General features: G+C 40.8%; 1 protein-coding gene across 1 annotated transcript in view; it reads right to left on the minus strand.

Moving 5' to 3' along the window:
- The window catches only part of MYOM1 (myomesin 1), a 118,428-nt gene that overhangs the window by 56,510 nt on the left and 47,831 nt on the right, over nt 1-14,087 (minus strand). Inside the window, exons 11-16 of the mRNA XM_065932522.1 lie at nt 13,063-13,204; nt 9,871-10,070; nt 7,994-8,050; nt 5,765-5,889; nt 1,061-1,244; nt 216-390 (exon numbers count right to left, since the gene is read on the minus strand). Of these exons, the coding sequence (XP_065788594.1) occupies nt 216-390; nt 1,061-1,244; nt 5,765-5,889; nt 7,994-8,050; nt 9,871-10,070; nt 13,063-13,204 (883 nt within the window). The remainder of the gene's footprint in view (nt 1-215; nt 391-1,060; nt 1,245-5,764; nt 5,890-7,993; nt 8,051-9,870; nt 10,071-13,062; nt 13,205-14,087) is intronic.

The following is a 14,087-nucleotide window of genomic DNA, read 5'->3' on the forward strand; positions in this document are numbered from 1 at the left end:
TGTTTAATGTCACTAAGTAATCCTTTCTTCAAATGTATGACCATAGACACGTTCAATTTTGAATTCATTTGGATACTCAGAGCCTAATGTTTTCAATAACCTCCCTGCACTGGATGCTTGTGCTGCTATTGGGTCCATGGCTGCATTCCTTCTCTGCAGCCCCTGTGACTCCTGCGTCAGAACCCCAGTCCCACCTCCCAACAGAGGGCGGTTACCTTGTCCCCTTCACAGGGTTGTTGTTGCAAGGCTCCCACTTGCCAGAGCCGACAATGCTTGACTCTATGTAGTACCCGACCAGCTCTTTAGCATCTTTGGGTTCCTCCCACGTAACGACCACTGATGTGTCTGTGTTTCTGCTTGGGATGATATTGCTTGGAGGCTTGGGGATGTCTGAGAAAAGAAGAAAATGATGGTCAAGTTCAAGGTGGTTTTAAAACTTCATTCTTATCACATATGCAGAAACATGAACATAAATATACTAGTAACCACATCAAACACACAGTTCTTTATATTCGTTAGAGCAGAAAATGTTTTAAATATTCTAGTTTGGAAGCACAATGAGAAACTAAACACCCATGAACATACCAATCCTCTCCAGGAAAAAAGTACACTAGCAATACTGTTGAAACTCCTAGAGAAAGTACTTTCATAATCATTCATAAAGTTTTTTTTTGGGGGGGGGAGGGGTGCTTCCCTGGTAGCTCAGATGGTAAAGAATCTGCCTCAATGCAGGAGACCTGGGTTTGATCCCTCGGTCAGGAAGATCCCCTGGAGAAGAAAATGGCAGCCCACTCCAGTATTCTTGCCTGGAGAATTCCATGGACAGAGGAGGTCCACAGGGTCACAAAGAGTCAGACATGACTGAGCAACTAATACACACACAGGAAGTATGTAACATATCAGTCAAGCACAGTCATCAATTAAATTTACAATATGAAAAAACCTGTCACCATTTTTACTTTTGAATATATATGTATTTCAGTACGATTCTTGCTTTTAAATTTTCTCTTGAATTGAAGTTAAATAAGTTTATAGCAGCTCAAGCAAACTCTACACTTACCAAGCTTGTCGCCAACCACAGTCACTTCCGTTGCCTCTGACGGCTCACCAACTCCTGCCGAATTAGAACAGCGAACTCGGAAACGGTAGGATTTCCCCTCAGCCAAGTCGAACAGAGCAAAGCGGGGAGATTTCACCGGGAGCTCTGTGTTCACCCGCTGCCAGTTTTCTGTCCCTGCATCACACTGCAGCCAGAACAGTGAGACCATTGAAGGCACAGAAAGAATAAACTGAAGAACTCTAAGCCAGGCACCTTGAAGTTGATTTATCTGCCAACAAACTACTACCTGTTATGCAAGTTGATCTGGAAAAGAGATTTGGAGGAAGTGGGGAATGAAACATTTCAAGTCCATAAGATTACCTCAATCAAATACAGCTGTATTGTTGGATAAATATGATGCCTTGATATTTCACTTCCTTTCTTAACTAAATAAGGCCATTGGTCTACTTACAAAAGTCCTTAATTTATTTAGATGATAGTTTGGAGTCAGATGGGCGTTCCACTTGGTGCAGTGGTAAAGAATCTGCCTGCCAATGCAGTAGATGAGGGTTTGATCCCTGGGTTGGGAAGATGCCCTGAAATAGGAAATGGCAACCCACTCCAGTATTGCTGCTGAAAAATTCTATGGACAGAGGAGCCTGGCGAGCTACAGTCCACAGGGTCACAAAGAGTCAGACACAATTGGGCACAGCAGGACACACAAATTGGGGTCAGATGCTTTTTTAGGGTATGTAATTAAGTTTAATATGCTATGTTAGATACATTTCCATTATATTATTATGACCTGAGTTATTTTAATTGTGTTTTACTTAGTGACTCATAACAACATGCAGGTCTGTGCTCACATATCACCTTCCTGATCATCACCACCCCATCACTGACCTGCAAAGGTTATCTGCTCCTTCCCCATCTCTCTCTGTCCCTTACTTCCCCTGCTTTATTTTTCACTGAGAAACTTACCAACACTTGAAATTATACTATTTATTTGTTGTCTCCATTGTTGGAATGTAAATTCCAACGAAATGAGTTCAGGAAGATATCTTGTTCACTGCTATACCCCAGAGCCTGGAACTGTCATCTGGCACATAGTAGATACTCAATGATTTTTTTTTTCTGAATGAACTAATTTTTCTGAATTCTGAATGTATGAAGTTAGTGAAAGATAGAGAAACATTTTTTTTCTTTTTTAGAATATGGACAAAGCAGAAGTGACTTTGCTACAGAATGTCTGAATGGTTTCAAGAGATTTTTCCAGAAATCTAAACCTATGATAGACTGACCAGCTGTCAAGGATGATAACTTTAGGGGACAATAAGTTTTTTAGTATATCACTCAGCATAACCTTCATTTACTTGAAATGAGAGGCAATATGGTATGATGAAAAGGACCCAGAGGCATTGATCCAGGTCCTTGCTTTGGTAACAGTGAGCTATGTGGTTCTGGGAAAGTCACATGAGTGTCAATGTCTATAAAATAGGCAAATTTGATGAGGTAACCATTGACATCCCTTGCAGTGCCTTTTATGATAATGTGTCTGTTGTATGTGGGAGGGCAGAGAGAATAAATTCCCCTTTAAGTTACTTGGTTACCCACTGAAGAATAGAATCCTCCCAGACTTATTGTTTAGTTTATTACTTTGATTCATTTTTAGCATATATTATATGATTATCGAAGTTTAAGATTTTTTCTGATGTGGACCATTTTTAAAGCCTTTATTGAATTTGTTACAACACTGCTTCTGTTTTATGTTTTGATTTTCTGGCTGCAAGGCATGTGAGATCTTAGTGCTCCAACCAGGGATCGAACCCATACACCCTACACTGGGAGGTGAAATCTCAACCACAGGACCACCAGGGAAGTCCCTATTATCCAAGCTTTTGAGAGAAGACTTAGGCGTGGGAAGGTTGAAAGGCAGCAGTGTATAAAAGTTGGATATATGGACCTGAGCCAGATTGCTTAGGTTCAAATCCTAGCTCTGTCCCTTACTAGTTGTGTGATCAGGGTAAATTGTATATCCTATCTAGGCCTGTTTCCTCATCTACAAAGCAGATGTAATAAAAATAAAAGTATTTCCTTCAGCAGGTTCCTGTAAGAATGAAGTGAGTTATATGTGGAGCTTAAAACAGTGCCTGCATGTGTGTGCTCAGCTGCTCAGTCGTGTCTGACTCTTTGTGACCCCATGGCCTATAGCCCACCAGGGCTCCTCTGCCCATGGCATTTCCCAGGCAAGAATACCAGAATGGCTTGCCATTTCCTCCTCCAGGGGATCTTCCCGACCCAAGGATTGAACCAGTCCCCTGAGTCTCCTGCAATGGCAGGCATATTCTTTTACCACTGAGTCATTTGAAAAACAGTGCCTGGTCCTTGGTAAACGTCAGTTGTTTTCATTCCTTTGGTAGAAACAGAGCTACCAAGTCATACAACTCTTGTCTCTGACTTGACCAGACTTCTGATGGGGGAAATGAGAGAAAGCGCTGAAAATATAAGACTGAGGAAATAAGTCTGAGGAAAAATTTGGGGGCTGGAAAGAACACAGTAGGATGGAGGGGCTGAGAGCAATGAAACTTGATTTATCTAATTCCCCTCAACATTAACCATTTCAGGGCTCACAGACATGGCATAACTGCTTGTAAGCCCGTCACCATGACAGGCAAGTTCATGCTTGATGTGCGTGCAAATCTCAGGTAAAAAGTTCCTTGAAGAAAAGCAAGCACGGGGATAACCAGAGAGGCAGCACTGCTGCAGGCTTGAACATCCTGGGGATGGAAATTTGTCATGGGAAGAGAGAATGGGAACACTTCCCTTGTGAAAAGTCAACGGGATAGAAGTGATTCATCAGAAATAATTTGAGGACTTCCCTGGTGGTCCTTATTCTTGCCTGAAAAACCCCATGAACAGCGGAGCCCAGTGGGCTACAGTCGAAAGGGTCACAGAAAGTCAGACACAATGGAGAACTAAGCATGGGTGGTCCAGCGGTTAAAAACCCACCTGCCAATGCAGGAGACACGGGTTGATCGCTGGTCCCGGAAGACCCCACATGCCACGGGCAACTAAGCTGGTGGCCACAACTACTGAAGCCTGTGTGCCCTGGAGTCCGTGGTCCACAACAAGAGAAGCCACTGCAATGAGAAGCCCATACACCACAACTATAGAGTAGTCCCTACTCTCTGTAACTAGCAAAAGCCTGGGCCCAGCAAAAAAGACCCAAATAAATAAAATTTTTTTTTTTTTTTTAAATGAGAATTTGAGACTCGGCTCCGGACCATAGTCTGGCATTCATTTGGATGGTTTTTCTGTAAACGTGCCCCAGGTCTCTGCAGGTGTGCTGCTCCTCTGGCACATCCTGGACCTTGTATGTTGGCAGGGCCTGTGCAGACCTCTTTATCCATGCTGCGCTCATAAATGTCCCTTCTGGCCCACTGGTGGAAGAACACTCAAATTTTTAATCAGATTCATGTATTTAGGTCTGGAGAAGCTACAGACTTTCATGGAGAAATTTGAGTTTATGAGACCAGAGGAGATGCTCAACAGAAGCCAAAGTTGACTCATCTCAAAGAAAGGCCCCAGTAATAGGCTGTTACTGTGTCATTATTATAAGAAAGATGGTAATTACTGCCACAGAGCTTATTCAGAACTATCTTTGTGTGGAGCCTTTCAAAACGATTCACTGGAGGAGTGTGTATTAAATATACCAGAAAGTGAATGTTTATCACTCTTGTCTTGTCCTCTATTAAAAAAGAGAGAGAGAGAAAGAAAAAAAAATTTTAATCAAGAATGATACTCAAGTTATATTTCATTTGAGGCTAATGTCTAGAAAATGTAAAAATTGACAAAACGTAAAATTTAAGCATTATTTTGGTAAAATCAGACTTTCTTTGAAGATGTCCATATTTGCGTGTTGAAGAAATTACCCACTTATTTTTATTCACCTCTAGGGATAGGAAGGAAGTGAGGCATGCTCCCCAAAGCCATAAGCCAAATGTCCTCATGAATAAAAGTTATTAATAAAGGGAAACCACAGACCCTGTGTTTTTGGCTCCAGTATAATTTTCTCAAGAGCTGCTGGTTAGAAATAATTAAAGGGCCAGAAAGAGAGTTGAATATAGATTTTATGTTGTTACCTAACTTGCAGGTATTTGCCTATACCTATAGTCTTTTGATGGACTTTCCCATGGCTCAGTGGTAAAAAGACTCTGCCTGCTAATGCAGCATATGTGAGTTCGATTCCTGGGTCAAGAAGATCCCCTGGAGAAGAAAATGGCAACCCACTCCAATATTTTTGCCTGAGAAATCTCATGGACAGAGGAGTCTGGCAGGCTATATATAATCCATGGGGTCTAAAAGAGTCAGACATGAGTGAGCAACTAAACCACAACAACAGAGCAAGGGAGATGGAAAAAGTGGTGAGAAAGCCCCGCAACACAGTGTTGCAGAGGCTATATACAGTTCCAGGAATGTTTCTCTTCTTAGAGGAGCTAAGAGTTGGGGTCTGTGGACCTCTTAGGAGTCCATGGGTGACCCTCAGGGATCCATAAACCCCCTGAACTTTCAGGCAAAATTCTGGGAAACACATTTTTTTGTGGAAACAGGTAACAGTTTATAAGAGTTTCAAAAGTTCAGGACACAACAGAAACTTAATCTTTACTTCTTTAAAGAAATATTGAAGACGTGCCAGAGGTAACGATGCTGCTCCTAGAGTCTCACCTTTTCTACAAAGTACAGGATGCCTTCATGGCCACGCTGGCGGGGGGGCTTCCAGCTCAGGACCACATAGCTCTGAGTGGCCTCAATGACGCAGAGGTCGGTGGGCGGCCCGGGAACAACACCCTCTGAAAGACAGCAGGGAAGCGTGGGGACACGCACTCGGGAAACGGAATTGTACTGTAAAACACGCTGCATGTGAAGTAGGGTAATCGTACTTGAAAGTAGGGTGTGATCAGATGTGTATTACACTGAAAAAATTCTAAGATATTATTAAATCAAAATAAATAATTATAGCTAATAAGATAATATAGATAAAATGAAATAATATTCAAATCCAAAAGGAAAGAGAAAAAGAGGATAAAGGAATGGATAGAAAACAAATAGCAAGATGTTCGATTTAAATCCAATCATATCAATAATCACGATGATATGTAAATTGTTCAAATATCCCAATTAAAAGGTGAAGATTATTAGTTTACATTAAAGAACCAGACCCAATGATATGATGCCTACAAGAAATGTGATTTAAATACGAAGACACAAAGGAAAAGGACAGAAATCATACGTCATGCTAACACTAATCAAAAGAAAGCTGGAATGGTCATGTTCATATCAGACAAACCAGATTTCCAAGCAAAAATGCATTACCATGGATAAAAGGAGTCATTTTCTGATAATAAAGTTATAAGTCAGTGCATAAGAGGATATAATAATAAAAATGTTTATGCACCTAATAGCAGAGTCTCAATATACATGAAACAAAACCTGATAAAACTACAAGAAGTATATAAATCCATCATTTAGTTGGAGAGAGAGAGTAGATAGAAACAAATGAAAAATAAAAGACTCAATAGAAATCACAGCAGATTTTTTAATAGAAATTGATAGTCTAATTTTAAATTCTACATGGAAATGCAAAGACTTAGAATAGTCAAAACAACTTTGGGAAAAAAATGATTAGAGGTCTTATACTACCTCTATTTCAAAACTATGAAGCTAAAACAAAAGAAAGAAAAACAAGAAGCTTATAAAAGGTATAGTGTTCAAGACAGTGTGGTACTGGTATAAAGAAAATAAAATTAACAAATAAAGATTCAGAAATAGATTCATAAATATGCAATCAGTTGACTTGGACAATAGGGCCAAGGCAATTCAATGAGAAAAGGATAATCTTTTCAACAGATATTGCTAAAATAATTGGATCACCATATGCAAAATAATAATAACTTAGACTCCTAATCCACACAGTATAGAAATAATTAATTTGAAATGTATCATAAAATATAATAGCATAAGAGCTGATGCTGTGACATTTCTAGAAAAAAAGAAAGAATATCTGAGTGAAATTGGATTTGGCAAAGATGTCAAATAGGGTGCAAAAATGGCAAATTCACACATGAAGAGATGCTCAACATTACTTGGGAAGTGCAAATTAAGACCACTATGCACCTACTATGAAATATCACTATGGTATGAAACACCACTATACACTGACTAGAATGGTTATAACTAAGAAGACTGACCATACCACGTATGGGACAGTGAGGAGCAGCTGGAACTCTCAGCTACTGCTGATGGGAATGTAAAAGTTACCATCATTTTGGGAAAGAGTTGGCAATTTCTTTAAAAATTAAACAGGCATTTATCAGATGACCTGTGCATTCAGACTCTAGGTATTTATCCAAGAGAAATGAAAGTGTATATCCACAAAAACACTTAACAGAGAGATTCATAGAGGCTTTCAAGGGTGAAGGTATAAATAAATAGGAATGAACTGATATATATGTCAACATGGATAAATCTCAAAATAATTATGCTGAGTGAAGGCAATCAGACAAAAATGAGTAGGATTCCATTTATGTAAAATTGTGAACAACACAAACAATAGTGACAGAAAGCAGATCAGTGAGCCTAGAGATGAGGAAGGGACATGAGAAAATTTAAGGGGTTGTGGAGATGTTCATATTTTGATCACAGTGGTGGTTTCACAGGTATTAATTTATCACATTGTACATTTTACAGACATGCAGTTTGGTCCATGTCATTATACCTTAATAAATCTCTTTTAAAAAAAGTGATTCTCTAACAATATAAGTTACCTCATGATCTCCAAATATTTCAGTATGTTCTTTCCAAAACATCTTAAATAATATACACCATACCCTCCACAATAGCTAAACTGCATAGCAGAACACTGGCAATACTATCAGGGGAAAATGTAGCTTTTACCTGTTGGTTCTTCCTCAGTGACAATGATCTGTCCAGTCCAGGGTGCTGAGGGGCGGCCTAACAGAGATAAGTGTGAAAAATCAGAAACATTCACAAACACAGTTCAACTGCACTGAGAAACTGAGAAACGGTCCAGATTTATCACAAATGGGTTCGTTACTAGCTTACTTATGTACCTTCCTAATGAGTCTTACCAAGCGTGTGCATGGTATTTGGGGGAAGGGGGCACAGCCCCGGTCATCAAACAACTCACAATCTGCAAAAGCCCAGAACTTGCCAGGACAGAGTACGTGTTTCTGGAACTTCTCACATAAGCAAGGGAAACAGCCTGTGTCCATATACTCTTCAACGTGTATCTCCTGAAGCACGTAGGCTCGCTCACCCTTCTAAAGAGATAGCATATACCTGGGAGAAACCTCTCTAGAATAATGCAAATCTGGCTGTTTTGTATCTGTCATAATGAAGATGAAAGTGATGGCAGCGTTGTTGATCATGCAGTTGAAGCTCAACCAAAGGGATCTCTTTCCATTACTTTTAAAACTGTTACTTACAAAGGGAAGCATTTTCGATCCCGAGTAAAGAAAATGAGTGACTCAGGCAGTATAGAGTCACAAAGGAAATTCATTTCTGTGATTGTAGAAAGACATCAGAGAGAATGGTTCAACTCTTGCTTTAAAAGAGGTACTTTCCACCAGAGTGTGTACAAAAACAGGAAGATGAAATGCAAGATAACTTTTTTTCAATTCTGGCAGATCTTATTTTCATTGAAATTTATAAAGGAGGAGTAAATGAAAATATGAGATGGAATTAAGAAAGATGGAGGGAAGCTAGATGAAAAGTGAAAAGTGAAAAAGCAAGTGAAAAGTGGCTGGAGAGCAACTGAGGAGCCTGATCAGAGAAAGTCTCCAGAGAGAAGGTGGCATCATTTTACTAGATTTTTTATGATGCCACTGCATGTACTTAAGGTCAAGAAAAGCTATAAATGTGGTAAATGGCACAGACCAGTAGTCCTCAACTAGGGTGATTTTGTGCCCCCAGGGACATTTGGCAACAACTCAAGATAATTTTGATTGTCATGATGGGGGTGAGGTGGTGAGGGTGCAGATTCCACAGGTGTCTAGTGGGTAGAGGCCAACAATGCTGCTAAACATCTCACAATGCACAGAATAGCCCCCACAACAAAGAGCTACCTGGCCTAAAATGTTAGTAGAGCCAAGGTTGAGAAATCTGGCATAGACTGAAGTATGAACATCCAAAAATTCTTCACTGTCATTTTATGGTCCCTATTGTTAAGGATGCTATATTGGTTCCCATGAAACAAAAGCAGATCATAACTTACGTACCACTATTTTGACATCAAGACTTGGAGGCTAACTATATGGAAAGATTATTTTTGACTGCCTAATATGGAAACTCAAGTACAGATCAGATATAATGTTGTAAATGTGATTTTCCTTTGATATCAAAAGCTCACAGTGTTGAGATATTAATGCTCTAAGGGATAAATTCAAGTTTAAGAAAATTACCTTAAAATTTTAAGAAACTAAACCAGAAAGAAAAGTATATTTGAAGTGTTCTAATAAAATGAATTAAAATGCTCTTCAGGCTCCTGGTTTTCATATTTTCATTTCAAACACAATGCCTGGAACTCAGCTAAATAAGGCAAAGATTCTAAATAAAATAAACCCCTTAGTGAATAGATAAATTAAAAAACAGAAAAAGGTTTTGTTTTTGTTTTCTTCCCCCTAGCATTTTTCTGATCAGTAAAGGATTTCTTATTCTCTTCTCCCTCTGGTGGACAGGGGAAGAATAACCTTGCAATGGGATCTACTGCAATCATTTTTAAAAGGTCATTCTGAAAAATGAGAAATACTTACTCTTCAGTCTGGCTTTCTCAGCCGGATCCAGAGCTGCCACGGGCTCGGAGACTCGAGAGGGCAGGCCTATCCCAACTTTGTTCACAGCTCGCACTCGGAATATATAAGAACGGCCTTCAATCAACCCAGTGACTGGGAAACGAGCAAATTTCACAGGAATGTCATTGCACTGAGTCCAGGTGTCTGTGCCCACCTCGCATCTAAGGGAGAGAGAGAGTGATAGACAGGAATACGAGAGGAAGGATGGCTGAGTGGATGGCTTCAGGGCTGCAAACCCACCCCAGTGCTTCACGGCTTCTCTCTGTAAAACACCCAGCTGGAGCAGACTGCAGCAGATACATAACTGCAGGCACTCAGCTCCACTCAATTGCAATGGATCTACTCTTAACAGTTAGGAAAGAAACCGCAGAGCTTTCCTGAAGACATGTACATCCTTCCACCTCACTAAAAGCAGGCAGCTGAGGGGTCTCCTGTGCTAAGCAGAGGAGCTTTTGGGGGGAAAAAAGAAGCAGGCAGGTATGCACAGTTTTTACAAAGCAGAAGGGGGAGGACCCCCAAAACATCCCCCCAGATAATGTCTTCAGTTCTACCACTAGTGACTTCTTTATCATTCCTAGGCATTTTCTTTTAAAATGGAACTATGGTTGAGAAAGTTAATACCTTACAAGACATCTCTCTGTACTATAGTCTGGAAAGAGCTCACCAGTGGTCACTACACGTGGTGTGGGTGGAACAGCGAGATGGGCACTGTATTTTTTTTCTTATCAGATGAGACTGATGAGATGCAGGGAAATCCTTGGGCCTGGCAAGGGAAGGGTAAGTCCCTGGAACTTCTGATTTCTTACTGGGTGCCTTTACGGCAGCCAATGCCTGGGGAGAGAGGGGTGGAGAGCCGATGCCCAGGAGAAAAAGATGACAGTCCATATCATGCTTTCGGCCTGATCAATAGAGTCTGAGGGGCCCAATGTGTGACCTTAGAATGCAGCAGTAAGTAACCCACTATTTTTTATGAGCAGAGCACTGCACTTTGAGCTTTTATCACTTCCCCAACTCGGGTCTCTGTCTAAAGGGTATAATTTCCCAAAGGATTCTCATGGGGGAGGGGGGTGCCAATGGCAGTGCAAAGGCAGTTGGAGTTGGGGGGGGGGTGTTATTTTCACTTCTTTACCATCACCCTTCCATTCTTTGAGATAAATGGACATTTTCTTCGATCTTTTGTGAAATGGTATCAAATAAGGCTTCAGTCTATGCCTTCCACGCCCTCCTCCTTAATTTTCCTTTGTAGGAATTCTGGAGCTGCTGTGAACCAGCCAGGGGAGAGAGCTAGAAGGCTAGGACAAGCAGCAGACCTCCCCTGCCTCCAGGAATTCTGCCAGTAAACTCCCTCTTCCCCTAAGCAGATACTGTCTCGGTGACCAGTGGTCCTGGAACTTGCTTCCAAACTCTCACGTGAGCAGAAAGGAAGGTGGGGAGCAGCTGCTCTGGAGACTTCGACAGCAAGAACACAAACTTAGCATTTTGTCATTAGGATGCAGCCATGGGTCAGCTACTTGCTTCCTATCTGTAATAAGGGCACCTACCTCTCAAAGAGTGGCTGTGGGTTAATGGGACATGCACGTGAAGTGTTTAGAACAGTGCCATGCGCAGAGCAAATGCTTCATAAATATTCACTGTGTTACAGTTATTTTCATTATGACTAAAGCAAGAAGAAAACAAGATGTACTGATTGTCCCTGGTCTTTCAATGATCAAAGTCTGAAAATTCTTTGCAAATCTACCAAAGACAATAATGCAGAAACTGTAAGGATGAAAAAGAACCTACCTAAAATTTCACAAGTCATCATTACTCAATGATGAAATAATGTAGAAGCATCTAGTATAGGTTAATCAGTGTATAGCTTATTATAAACATTTCTCTGGTTGGTTCTGAGCCCAGTAGGCATATACTCACTTATTTATGTAAATATTAAGTCTAATCCAGCTTGGCATAAACCTGTTATACGACAATGGCACAGATTATCTGTCCCTAGTGGTTTTCACAGTCAGACTTTATTACTCAAAAATGGAAGAGAATTAGAGCAACTATTTGAAAAGAAACTAAATCAGACAATAATGGTTTTAGGTCAATAATCTAAATTTGTTGTCTACATTGGCCAAGCTCACTGGTTAATTCACGTGTGGTGGTTTAGTCGCTAACTCATGTCCAACTCTTTGTGACCCCATGGACTGTAGCCTGCCAGGGTCCTCTGTCTATGGGATTCTCCAGGCAAGAATACTGGAGTGGGGTGCCATTTCCTTCTCCAAATTCATGTGTAAGGCCCATTTACTGTAAGTACAAAAACCTCTAAATTTTGGAGAATGTAAACAGCAACAATTTGTAGATAAATCATAGTTTAGTACTACTGATATTTATTTCTCTGTCAAGCTTGATTCTTGTGATGTAAATGAAATTTTGTTAGTGTTCCTAGAGTATTATTATTTAATATTCTTAAATTACAGACATATTAGGAACATGGACATTATGCGTGTTGAACACCAGCTATTTCATTTCTGAAGTGGCCTCTATCAGGTGTACAAATTCATAATATTCTTGCCAAATTAGCGACTTGGGCTGGTAGCAGAATTGAAGAATTATCTTTGAAATTGAAGTAAGCAGATAGTTAAGTATATATTCATACCAATCTGTTTGTAGACAGAGACAGAGAGAAAAAGAGGGAGACAAGACGGGTAAAGAAAACACTTCACCAAGAAACGGCGGGAGAGGGTTGCCCAGGTTGTGCAGTGTTAAAGAATCCGCCTGCTATTGCAGGGGACATGGGTTCGATTCCTGATCTGGGAGGGTTCCACATGCTACAGAGCAAATAAGCCCGTGCCCCACAACTATTAAGCCTGTGCTCTAGAGCTCGGGAACTGGAACCACTGAAGCCTGCATGCCCTAGAGCCTGTGCTCCACAAGAAAAGTCACAGCAATGAGAAGCCTACGCACCTCAACTAGAGAGTAGCCCCTGCTTGCCACAACTAGAGAAAACCCACAGAGCAACGAACACCGGGTGCAATCAAAAAATAAATAAATAAAATAAAAATTAAAATCAGCATATTAAAAAAGAAAAAAAGAACAAAAGAAATGGTGGGAAAAACCAAGCAGGTATCTCTATAGCCAATCACTCTAACTGAAGTCATACTAGGTACTAACTTATCAATAAAATATCCCAGAATCGGACTCCCTCCATCCACAGCCGGCTGCTTCCAGGTGATGATAATGTAATCCTTGTTGGCATCCAAGCACACCACGTCCAGGGGAGAGGCGGGGGCTCCTTCAATCTCTGCATCAGCATCTGGGGGGATACAGAAGGACCCGTGAACCCTCTCAGATGCATTCTGTCAGCCCCCAAAGCCAAGGTCATAGTGCAGACCTTTCTTACCACATCGCTGCAGTGGCTACATTGTTGGCCAAGTAGTTTATTATTGTTGTTGCTGTTCAGTTGCTAAGTTCTGTCCAAATCTTTTGCGACCCCACACCCCACAGACTATAGCCCACCAGGATTTTCTGTCCATGGGATTCCCCAGGCAAGAATACTGGAGTAGGTTGCCATTTCCCCCTTCCTGACCCAGGGATGGAACCCATGTCTCCTGCTTCGCAGGCAGATTCTCTACCACTGAGCCAACAGGGAACTCCACTTGGCCCCAGTAGAGCAATCATCAATTTTGTAGTTTGCTTACCAAAATAACAATGTGTGCTTTTCACCATCAGTACAAGGAACATTATGTCAGAAAGGGCTCTGAAAAGGACCCATGACCTTGGCCTCGTGGCCCTTGCCTGCCCAAAATATTCTAAAAGAAAATAACTATGGAGACATAAGAGACTGCTCTCAGAAAAGTCTAATGTAAATTATGCCAGGATGTCTGTTCTTAAGATAATTATTGTGCAGCATTACTCAGAAACTATAAATGGCTCCAAGGGGGAGCAAACGGCCCCTTCTGTCACATTCTGGATCCAGAAGAGAAGAACCAAGAAGTTTTGCCCATCCCTATGCTGGGACTACCATTTTGGAAGAGAAACAAAAACATTCATTTTAATTAAATGTTTGTTCCCAAACTGAAGATACTTGCGAAAGGAACTCTGATGTAATAATACCCACATCTGAGCTTAGTTTATCTGAGTTTAGCAAAGTCCAGGACTATACAAGAAACAGTTCAGTGACTGCCCATGAAACAGGA

Source organism: Muntiacus reevesi, chromosome 4 (genome assembly GCF_963930625.1).
Source record: "Muntiacus reevesi chromosome 4, mMunRee1.1, whole genome shotgun sequence".
In the NCBI taxonomy this organism is placed as follows: domain Eukaryota; kingdom Metazoa; phylum Chordata; class Mammalia; order Artiodactyla; family Cervidae; genus Muntiacus; species Muntiacus reevesi.